Source organism: Platichthys flesus, chromosome 7 (assembly GCF_949316205.1).
Source record: "Platichthys flesus chromosome 7, fPlaFle2.1, whole genome shotgun sequence".
NCBI lineage: Eukaryota > Metazoa > Chordata > Actinopteri > Pleuronectiformes > Pleuronectidae > Platichthys > Platichthys flesus.
Window position 1 is genome coordinate 4,776,588 of NC_084951.1, and position 12,337 is coordinate 4,788,924.

A 12,337-nucleotide genomic window follows, 5' to 3' on the forward strand; every position below is an offset into this window, starting at 1 on the left:
TGTTTATTACGATGCATAACATCAGCATAATACAAAATGTGTTCTTCCTGACACTGACCTGAATGCTAATGAGTTGTTTGTCTTTTTTAATTATGCTTATCAGTCCACCACTTCAGACTAAACTGTCTCATCAACCATTTGATGGGTTGCCATTAAATGTGTAGGCGTGTGCTGGTCAGAATCCTAATGACTCCACCATGGGGTTTATGTTTGGGTGTTTGAGTTAAATGTCTTAGGGACAGTCATTGTCATTAAAACTGGTGGGTGAATGAATTTCTCATCAGGATGAACTGTAATAACCTTGATGACTCCAATATCCAAGACTGTGGAAAGGAAGAGACAGGCATATCTTCCAACATGGGCTTTATTGAGTTCAATGCAGTTTACAATTTTACAGTGCCATTCTAATACATACAGACACACCACTGGACATGGTTGCAATCTCGGACTCTGTACTCTACAAAGATGCACCAGAGACCGGACTTTTTGGAAATATCCTCTTGCTTTGTCTGTGTTTTTCTGTCTACTAGCAGTTAAATAATCCTAAAGAACAAAAACACAATGAAGGACGATGCACATCAACGCAAAGATGTAATTTAAGGCCATTTGAAGAGGCGTAACTATGTTTTTTACACCAAATATAAATAATGTTTAAAAGCTATCGGTTCAGTTTTTCTTAAATATGTGGCTAAGCTAATGAACTATTCTAATCAGTTTAAATAGCTAGCATATATATATGTATATATATGTATATACATATATATATATACACACACATATATATGTATAGGGTTGTGCCAATGCTGTCACGCTACCTTCATTTGTGCCTCCTTCAGGTACATTTTGCTAGACAGAAAGATGTACACACGCATACACACACACACACACGATATGTTTAGGAACGGAACTGGTTTAAGAGCCTGTTCAGCAGAGGAAAGCCTACGAGCAGCTTCTTGGCGGGGCACACATTAGAAAAATATAGAATATTCATGTACTGTATATATGCTGGACTGGAATGTATGAGAGCAGACGTTGGCTCACAAGATGCTCAGGACACAAGCATTTACAAAGGGAGAATCATCAACAGTCGATGCAGGGTCATATTATTGTGTCTTTTACTCTATTTAGTGAAACTTGTTCATAATAGTTACATGGTACTGTGAAGATAAAGAGAGCAGAAGTCCACATGAAAGGAAAGAGATGATAGAAGCACAGCTGCACTGACAGTGGAGTGATGCGTGTTCCACCTGTAAATCCGGATTTCTTCTTCTATATTTTTTCTGAGTTCTGATGAAAAACCTGTATTGTTCTTCATTACACCAGGACATAGTGTTGTTAGCTGGAGACAGTATTTGGAATAGGATCTCACACACACCCTTTTCCCTCCCTTCCCATTAAATTAGCCCAGCTGACAGTTGTCAGTGTGTGAAACCCCAGACGACACCACTCCTCCAGCTTCAAATTAGAGATGGAAGGATGTTTAGAAACAAAGACAAGGTCTTCTTCCCCCATCTCTCCTGGACTACATGTGACTGGCAGGTGTGTATGTTACACGCGTGTGTATATGTGTGTGAAGCAGCAGGTGGGCCAGCTGTGACTGACACACGTGACTAGGTGCAGTGACAGCTGGGGGACCACAGAGGAAGAGATGGGGCTGCATGGAGCGGGAAAAGAGGAGGAGAGACGGACGGAGATTAGACAGATTTGCTGTCTGGGGAGGAGAAGGTGGAGACGTGGAGGGGCTGGACTGAATGAGTGTGTGAGATGAGATATGAAAGTTTGGGTGTGTAGCACACGCCCCTACAGTCCCTTACAGTTGCAGATTTTCTTAAAATGTGGAACAGACACATTATGACACATTTCTTGTCACATTTAGCTCAAATCAAATCACATGCAGAACTGCATTGTCTCCTCGAAAGCAGCTGCTCCATCCGTTTGCTTAATAAATCTTTACTCTGGTGCTGAGATGATGAGACAGATGAAGAATAAGGAATGATTAATGGATTAGCAGAAAAAAACGCCAAAAGGTTTTCTGTTTTAACATTGCAGAACATGAGTATTGCAAAACGATCAATGAAAATGTTTTTAAACCCCTCCGCCCTGTGGAAAAGTGTATAGAAACACAGGGGCTGCAATTAATGGTCATCTCCTCACTAACTACTGGTTTGGTCTGCAACATGTCCACAGTGACAAATGCCTGTCACAGTCGAATTCAGTTTATAGTCATATAAAGAGAGAAAAGACATGTGAAAAGCTTTAAATAGTAGATATTTGTTATTTGAGATGGAAATTTAACAGTTATACTACTTAATAATGTAACAAGACAAAGAGAGTTTAATAAAATGTAATTTTTCCCAACAGTTACAGGTCCTTTGAAGCTTCCATAATTGGTGTATGAGCAGATAATGAATGTCTGACAATATAATACACAATACAATGATCGATATTATATCTGCTTACTGCAGATGCCTCATTTAGATGTTAATCTTAAAAGAAATGTTCAAATAACCCAATAGGTAACAAGAAAAGGCAGAGATTGGTGACAAAAGCATCACAATTTTGAATTGTTCTTAAATCTGCTTGCAATTACATTACAGCGTGGTGTAAACCTTTAATGAATAGTTTTGTATCGTCTATGAAAGCTAAATAGAGAGATGGGGGGGGGGGGGGGGGTTCTGTCTCTTGTGTGTGTTGCTACAGTAATTGCTGCATTCTTTAGCTACTGCGTAATAAACATGGTGGGTCGAGCCGTGGTGCTCTGCTTGGATAAATGCTGATTCTCACTCTCTCTCTCTCACACACACACACACACACACACACACACACACACACACACACACACACACACACACACACACACACACACACACACACACACACACACACACACACACACACACACACACACACACACACACACACACACACACACACACACACACACACACACACGCACACACACACACACACGCACACACACAAGGCTCTGGCAGGGTCGAATGGCGGCCAAGTATGACCATTAAGCACAGATCAGCAGGTTTTAATGGTACAGAAATTCCAAAAGCAAACGCAAAAACAAACACAAAAAAGCAGAGGATTTAGTTTTCCCATTGAGCTTTTAAGTGTAAGACTCCCATATTCTGTTAACTAAAGTCTGTTGGACTCATTTAGATCATTATTACAAAAATGGTTGAAATTCCTGGGTTGCGCTGTGAGTGTGTGTGATCTGAATGGCAAGGTGGCAGGAAATGGGAACTACAGAAGCTTCTTCATGGGCAGGTGCTACATCCTCCCCCTGCCACCACTCTCCATATGGCACAGACAAAGCTAATGTAGAGCTGCAAGTTTTCAAAACGACTCGCTTGGAGCAGCCGAGACCACACAACCAGCGACTCTGTATCAGACAGGTGAACTGTGAATTCTGAGATCAGGCCTTGCCTTTTTTCAAGGATGAAGATGGGAAAAAAATTTGTTAAAACTAATACATACATACATACATACAAACAAAATCAAAAATTATACAAGAGGAGAAAAAGGAACAGAGGGAACAATTGGTTGAGTGAATGAAAGAATAATAGGCCTGTCTCTGTATATCCACGCATGTTTCATCAGGGTGGAATAAGATGAAACAGCAATACTCGATCTCCTTCCCCCTCCGGTCTTTTTCTCAAAAAGTCCAGCAACATATGAGGATTCTCAGTCCACTGTGGGATGTGTGAGGAGGGGGGGGATAAAACAAAAGGTAAACTTCTTCAGCAGTTCTGACGAGACAAACAGGACCTTCATTTGAACTTGCGTGGTGTACGATCAGGGCAGTGAAGGTAGCAGGTGGGGAGGATCATGGGAGAAGAGTGTTAAAAGAGGTTGTTGTCCATCTTCTCTCACATGCGTTTTTGGGCTATGAGGGAACCAACCACCACCCCGGTCACCAGGGTCATCCCTGCGAACAGCCACTTCTTGAAACTCTCCTGGGACTTCCTGCTCTCCGCCGCAGAGTCATTCCCGAAGATTTCAGCAAAGTGCTCCTAGAAGACAAAAACAAAGAGAGATTAAGAAGGAGTTAAACGTCAGAGAGTGATTCTATGAAAATTTTGGCCATGCCGGGGATTATCAGCTATGCTGTGTATCTGTGTCTCTGTGTTGAAAAACAAATAGTCAGCAATTTTATCACAGCACTGCAATAGTTTATCAATGGACATAGAAAAAGACATGTCCACAGATGGAAAGTTAGCACAGTGCCCCACCCCCAGAGAGCTGGTCACCTGTCTTAATATTGAATGTATCAAATGTCAAACACATTAAATGTGGAACTGTACTTTCTTGTACAATTTACAATAGACATGAAAAGTGTGAAGCCGATTAAATGCACGGTTAGCGAGAAATGCTTTTCACATACAAAAAGTCAAACGTTTGTGGAATTAGTAGGTGGATGATTTAAAATTAAAAAAAATACCCACAATCCCACATGCATGTAGCACTTCCCAAAAGTCCCCATTCAAGAGTAAGTAAACAAGTCACAGGCAGGTTTAGAGAGTCAGGTACATTCCCTTCTGTAAAGGTCTCCAGGCCACGAGCAAGAAGCTAGGTATCAATATGACCGTCACAGCCCACACGTTATGTGTGGAAATTTCCATCCACCACACAAATCCGGTAAGGCTGCCGTCCCCACCGACAAAACCCCCCAGAAGCCACCTGCATTGATGATTCATTCACACTAACCACAAGATCTCATTGATTTAGAGGAGTAATCCTCATTATTAAACAGACTGGACTTAATGTCATTTCCACTGCCCCTCCCCCTCCTTCCCAGAAATCCCATCAGCTGTGAGGCCGATCACAGAAGTGTTGCTGTGTGCCGACATTCTTTCCCGCTGCTGTATGGCACTGCCTAGCCAGCCTTACCACAAACTGATATCCTTTCCTGGAAATGCGCCGGAGATTATGCAGCTTTCATCTCTGGCCACAAAGCGGCGCCACTCAGGCTAACAAAATTCTCCTCTACAAACACAACAGCAGATCAGCTGAGATGGCCTTGGCTTCCTGAGTCACTTCTGTTGATTTGTCAGTACTATGTAAGTTTCTTTGTCGGAGGACAATGCTGCTTCTTCAGAGCAGGACAGACGGTGTTTATGGGACAGCAGCAGGCGGCTGTAACTGGAAACTGCAGAGAGCAAGAGCGCGCGCGCGCGCGAGAGAGAGAACATAGAAGCAATTACTGACGGGGTGGGAGTTGGTGTTGTTGGGTTTTTGTAGTGTACTAAATGACTTAGCGGATCATGCGGTGTGTTCCAGAAAGGGGATTTAACAATGTATTTTACTCTGAACTCTACCCTGAGTCGAGCATGTACTTGAAAAACCTATTTATCAGTTGAGCTCCAGTAACACTGATCCACCATGACATGGGGCTAAAAAGGCAGAACCTCCAACCCCCCTTTCAAGATAGAAATATAAATGCGTGTTTGTTAGGGGATTCACGACTTCAGCATTTTAGTAGTTGTAAACTATTCCCAAAAAGAAGTCGACTAACCTTTGGAAGCATATTTTTCACGACCCTTGTCAATATGTTTGAGACAGGAGGACGTTTATGTTTTTATATTGTCCTTTGCAGGTTGGTTTTCCTACTCCATGCACTTTCTATATTATGACCAATAGGTGTCACACTGTTCATCCTTTTGTTCATTGTTTTCGGAAACATATTATATATAAGTAGAAAATGTTTCCTGGTCCATTTTAATTGCTCTCTGCTCCATTTAGCAATGTACTATGAGCTAAGTGTAGACTGTAATGTCTGATCAAAGTATTTTGTAAATACAATACACACAATGCGACCCACATTGATGAGGGAGCAAATAAATGCTGGGAAACATTTGTGAGTCGTTGTGTTCCATGCCCTTATCCACACCCCTGTTGCACTAGCATTAGCCATGACGTGTCTTAAGATGGTGCATAGTGCTGGTATTGTTGATGTAGTTTAGGGCAGCCTCACATGTAAGGCATTAACATCTGATCTAGTTTTATCTGCTCTGGTCGAGTATTTCCACACTGTTGATTTTTGTCAAGCATCTGCTTTGGTGCCCAAACTGCAGCACTTAAGTCATATATGACCATTATGACTTGTCAAATGGTTTTCAATAACAACAGCGCCCCCTGCTGAATAGCTGCTGTGGATGCCACAGCTTCATCACTGCACCTTACTAAACGCACACATGTAGGACTAGTCTACACGGAGGCACAGTGTGTATGCCTCAGAATTACCCAGGAGCAGCCAAAAGAGCTTTATTTTCCGATAAAAAGCTTTTATTGTTCAAATATGATGCCCAGCTGGTAACAATAAGCAATGTAATCTATGTAAATCAATTTCAAACATGTACACAGCTTAGTAAAGTAAACATGTTTTATAAGTTCGTCATTTCTGATAAAAACTGAAAATATTTAGTGTTCAGACAAAACAAGGACTTTGGATGTCATCTTGGGCTCTGGGAACTTGTGATGGGTATTCCGCTGATAATAACAACATCTCAAAATTATTAACTGATTAGTTGAGAGAACAACTTGAAATGGTAATTGATATCCAGTACATCGGCTTCTACCAGCATGATATTAGCTTAGTGTAGATGTGGCAGCCCATGAATTTCCAATGATTTCTTGCAGGTTTATCTTCTGCACCACATGCTGGCCGTGTACTTATGTTCCACCAGTGAAACCAATCACACCATCAGCATATGACATAATTTCTCATTGATCGGTGTGGCTTAATTTACGGAGCTTCATACTGAATAAGTTCTTGTACGAAAGCAACGTGAAATAAATGTTTCAGTGCAGTAGAATTGTTCTAACCTCAGAGTTACAATATTTTCCTTTACTTTTAAGTATACATTTTTGGCCTTTATTTAGATAGAAAGAGAGAGAGAGTAGAAACGGAAACTTAGAGAAGAGAGAAGTCAGAATAACATGCAGAAAATAGTCTGTGAGTTCGGCCAGGAGTCAAACCATATACCCGCTGATCAGGGCATGAAGAAGGCCCATGTGATAAGCCCCCCCAACCACCATTCAGCTATCAGGACAACCCAGAGTCACAGTGTTTAATGTGAGATGAGACATCACTGTTCTAATTCATGTTAATTCATGAGCTTCGATAACGAATCATCGCCAAGGAAATGAAGCGCTGATTTCGATAGCTCCTTGAGGCACGAATACAGGGCTGTGGGGGAGGGGACAGCTGTCCTTCAACAAACCCTGATTTTCTGTTAGACAACAGACTCTGGGTTTAGGCCCAAATAGACATAATGACTAAGTTGAGAGGGAGTGACAATCACAAGTCAGACGTGACTGACAGAGAGAAAGGGTTTCAGGGAGGCGGAGGAGTGAGAGAGCGCTGGAGTTCATTCCAGGAGTTTTAAGACATTATGATTTAGTTTGATGATGACACAAGTGCGGAGTCTAGTTTCTTTCACGCCCTGCTGTCTCTTGCTGCCTGATGCATGACATCATCATCATCGTCACCATGACCTTTATCGTGACAAGTAGACCAGTTCAAATATAGATTCAAACCTAAGCAATTATCCTATCTGCTCTCTGGATGCTCAGCTGACTACTCATACCATATTACATGTATGAGAGGGGCTGATGTGTGTGTTTGTGTAGAAATATTATTCTGAGCAGAGGTTCTGAGGAAGCTAATCTTTAGCTCTGTGGTTTAAGTTTTGAAGAACATGCGGGGTGTGAATGTGTTGGGTAAGATAAGAGGGAAGATGGCAATGTGATGACCTGCTCCTGACCTCACACAAACAGAATCAAACTATAGGAGTTTTCAGACATGACCTGTGGTTAAAATTGGCTGCGGAGTTTACCCGCAGTCGGCCTTTCACACATGCACAATGCAGCAGGAGGTTCTGTGCACAATCTCGTTCACATCAGCAACTGATCTACGCATTATTCAGGCAAGAGGTGCAGCAGGCAGAGGCAAGAAGTGACATATTAACTCTGCTGCAGAGATCATGTGATTTTTTGAACACACTGTCGTCAGCTCTTATCACCACAAACTTTCTAGACATCTTCCTTGGTGTCTTAAACATGTTTGACACATGTTTTCACTGGGAGATATATTCTGTTGTTTTCTTTTCTTTAGAATAATTTAAGTATTGTTTAAAAACTATGGCTCTGTATTTCAAATCAATCTGTATTTGTAGTACTGTCCCTGCTCCACATCTTCTATCCTGGCATTGGTACTTGTTGGTCAATTGAAATGCAACTACATAAATGTAACTCCTTTGTGGTTTCCTACTGTGTGCCTGTCCAGTGAATGCAGCATGCATGTGAGTGACATGGGGGGCGGGGTCGTGTGTGTGTGTGAGAGTGAGTGCCAGAGAGAGCCGGAAGAGAAAAGAGTGGCTTTGGATGTGCGGAGAGCATGAGGGTAAAATTCATAGTTTTTCCGCCCTCATTCGCATGAGTCTTTGTGTCAGTGATTAATAAAGTGGCATCTCGAGCAAAGGCGACTTCTGTGTCCAGCAGAGAAAACGAACGGAACACACACACACACACACACACACACACACACACACACACACACACACACACACACACACACACACACACACACACACACACACACACACACACACACACACACACACACACACACACACACACACACACACACACACACACACACACACACACACACACACACACACACACAAATGAAGTGATATGAGTCAGTGTTTTATTGCGGCCCGTTAAGGGTTTCTTCTGCCTATCCCTGGATGTGAAATCTTAGAGCAATGTGAGGAATGTGTGTGCAGAGAGCAGAGCTGCAGCTCCTTGTGATGATGACTGGCACCTTTTAAACAGACATGTCAAGACATGTTACTATGGAGTGGGTACCATGAGGCAGTGTGTATTGATAATGTGGTCAAGGGATGTAAATGTCCCCCACTTCACGTGCTGCCAAAAGTAGGTTTTAGGTTTCACAGTAGATCTGACTGCGAGTAAACTCATCATCAAGTGTCCAGTGCTTTTATTTTGACTTTTATTGGCTCCCTCACTCTCTGAGGTTTTTACTTTTTCCTCACTCTAGTCGAGGGTTAAGGGGATAGGATGCGACAGATTGCTGGGCACTATACAGCAAATAGTGATTTGTGAAAATGGGCTATGCAAATTTGATTTGAGTTGTATGCTGCTGTTCCTGCTTTACCCATTTGAAAACATACCTCAAAGTATGAATTAAAAAAATGGTTTCTTACCTATCGACCTTTGAACTCTATTTTTTAACCGATTGGGAAACTACTGACAATATATAAAAGACCTTCATTTTACTTGATATGCTTCTAACAGAAAGAGTGAAGGGCCCTGCTTTATTACCAGTCAGCTCAGTTTCCACATGTCAAGGCTGCACTGTTGGTTTGATATGCTCTGTCTCCCCTTGTCCCACCTAACAGGTAAACCCCGTCTTTATCTGCTCTCTTCCTTTCTCTTTCACACGGTCACGCCTTTATTTCTTTATCTCTTCTGAGTTCCCAGAGGAAATCAGGTGCTAGGCAGCGGCCTACCGATTGCTTTCAGGCCTCGTCTCAGTTTCTCCCCTTTGCCTTTAACGTTCTCTTTCCTTGTTAGCCAGGGGGGAAAGGATGAAAAAGGGTTTAGCTCATGAAAGCGAGAGGTTTGGTATGAGAGAGAGAGAGCGAGAGGAAGTGAAAACGTGAAGGGGCAAAGGGAAGGAGATTGTGCAGTTGGTTGCCAGGGCTACCAGAAAGCAGCTGATTAGCGTGTTTGATGTGAGTTTGGGTCTGTAGGTCCGTTTCTGTGGCTGACAAATGGCCCGGTGATACATGTGGAGAAAGGAGCATTTTAACGATCATTAGCAGCAGCTTCCCATTCATCAGCTCTGACTTGTCGGTTGCTCCAGTGTTGCACCAGCAGCAACACTCAAATCCCCTGATGTTGAAACCCCTGAACACGACACACACACACACACCACCACATACACACACATCGATTAACAACTCCCATCCTTTTCCTTATAGGCAAAATGGAGCTGAAGACAGATTGAAATTCAATACCTTGGGGACACATTGAAAAAATATAGTGTTAATATTAGCAATCATATGTGCAATCATTATGTCAAGGCAGAGATGTTATTAGGCAAGAGACAACCCTATTAAATGTCAAAGATGACGCATATCTCGGACCTCCCTTTAAACAGCCAATCATCTGTTGATCTGCAAAACATAGGAAGTGATTGGTTCGGGGTACCCAACTTTTTAAGCAGTGGAGACCTGACTGTTGATCCTATTCATGTAATTTGAATGTGCGAGTGACCATTGAAAGAGTAATTGATACTTCCCGTTTATTTGGATTGGGCCTGGTCTTGTTGGCTCTAAATTAATGCTTCGGGGTCGTTGCAAAGATGGCTGCCAAGTGGTGAGACTGGCCTATGAGGGCTAAGGTCAGGATGAGAGCTTGTGAGCGGGTCATGTAAGCGGTTTGTTTATCTCCCTCTCAAATAAACAAAATGATTGACTGATATTATAAATGCTCAGACTACAGGAGTTTTTAAATGGAAAACAATCAGGTTGCACCACTCACATAATCGGAAAGTTCTGTTTTATCTCAAACACACCCACACTCTGAGCTCCTGTTGTATCTATGTGATGAACATTAGTCTTGAATTTACTGTGAATAAAGGGTGTGTTTTCTAAGATCTTGTGTAACTGTGTAAAAGTTTATCAAACCTTACAAAGCTTACACTTTTCTAGTAGCTCAAGCTTGATGGGATTCATTTAGTTTTACCTGTGTTAAGCACTGTTACTTTGCAATTAAAATATTATATAAACAAAAATCATTAAGATTAAGATGCATTTATTAGTCCCAAACATATGCACAGACATGCAAAGGCACACTCATGAAGGTAGGGAAATTTAATCTCTGCTTTTGACAGATGTGGGGGAGTAAGGTGTGGCCTAGTGGTTAGAGTGGTGGTTCTTCAGAACGAAGGTTGCCGGTTCAAACCCCACTCTCTCCCATCTGCATGCCGAAGTGTCCTTGGCAAGATACTGAACCCCTAAATGGCCCCTCATGAATGTTGAGTCTAATAATTGTAAGTCGCTTTGGACAAAAGCGCCAGCCAAATGACATGTAATGTAAGGTGCCTTGCTCAGGGGCACTAGACAGGGTAGGGAGACTCTTGGAATTTGGACAGATAGATCCAGGTTCGTCTTTTTGTTGTTTCTCCGTGGAGTCGAACCAGAGACGAACCAGAGACCTTCTCTGCCCATAGTCCAAGTTTCTGCCACTAGACCGCCGCCTCTCCCCATGGGGCTTCACTAAAGATATCTCTGTGAAATAAATCATATGATAATTATTGATTTGTTCATTTATGTGAGGACGTTTCTAGTGAATGTTGATGTAAGAGTCCCTCTGTGGCTGTGTGAAACATCTGATTGAGACAACCCTAGAGGCCGGCGCATGCTTCTGCGTTTTCACGGGCCCGCAAGCGCAAGAGCCCTTCAGGGCCCCTTACGTGCTTATGTATCTCTTCTTACGTGCTTACATGCTTCGCCCAATTTTTCTTACTAGACGACAAAGCTCCGCGAGCCTCCCGCAGCCCGCAAGGTATGTGATTGGTCTGCTAACTACATTCTTTCCGGAGTCGCATTTTTGGTTTCCTGCCACATTATAACGGCAGAAACAACGGAAGATTTAGAAGAACGAATATGGACCAAATAGAAGAGCACTTGACAGAAGAGATCCGAAAGTATGATTACTTGTATAACACGTCACTGACTGGCTGATATGTCCGCCAGAAAAAGGCTATGAGGAGCCGCAGTGGCTACGTAAATAAACAATCGACGAAAAAGAAAGAAGGCGTCTCTAAAGTCATCTTCAACAAAATACATTACTCCGCCTAGTGTTCTGGGTTAGGGAACTGCTGTGTAAGACGCGCAGCGCTTGGGGAAGCTTGGGGAAGCATGAATGACAAAGAGCCCTGCGACACAGCTGCGTGAAAAGCTGCCGACGCAGTTGCAGAAACATGCGCCGGCCTTAACCCTTTCAACTGCTGTAGAGCGCTTTCTAGCAACCTGCAGAGCATGTGACGTTCAGCCACACCGGCCACAAGCAACTGCTCGAAACTGGAGGAAAGAAGCAGAGTTGGTGGCTGTGATGAAACAGAACTGACACCGGGGAGGTCACTATAGTTACCAAGCACAAGAGAATCCAGATAATTCAGCAGAAGTAAACAGAAAGTTCTATGTTCTGATAAAAAGCTGACAAAGGACTGGACACACACACACAAACACACTCACTCACTCAAAAGGCCTTTATGCGTTAAATGTGT

At 42.7% G+C, this 12,337-nt stretch overlaps 1 protein-coding gene across 5 annotated transcripts in view; it reads right to left on the bottom strand.

Moving 5' to 3' along the window:
- Nucleotides 1-346: 346 nt before the first annotated feature.
- Nucleotides 347-12,337, bottom strand: part of bcl2l1 (BCL2 like 1) — a 30,148-nt gene continuing 18,157 nt past the window's right edge. For all 5 annotated transcript variants that reach the window (XM_062391593.1, XM_062391595.1, XM_062391597.1 and 2 more), the window contains exon 3: nt 347-4,025. In XM_062391593.1, coding sequence (XP_062247577.1) covers nt 3,882-4,025 — 144 coding nt within the window. In that variant the 3' untranslated portion in view covers nt 347-3,881. The remainder of the gene's footprint in view (nt 4,026-12,337) is intronic.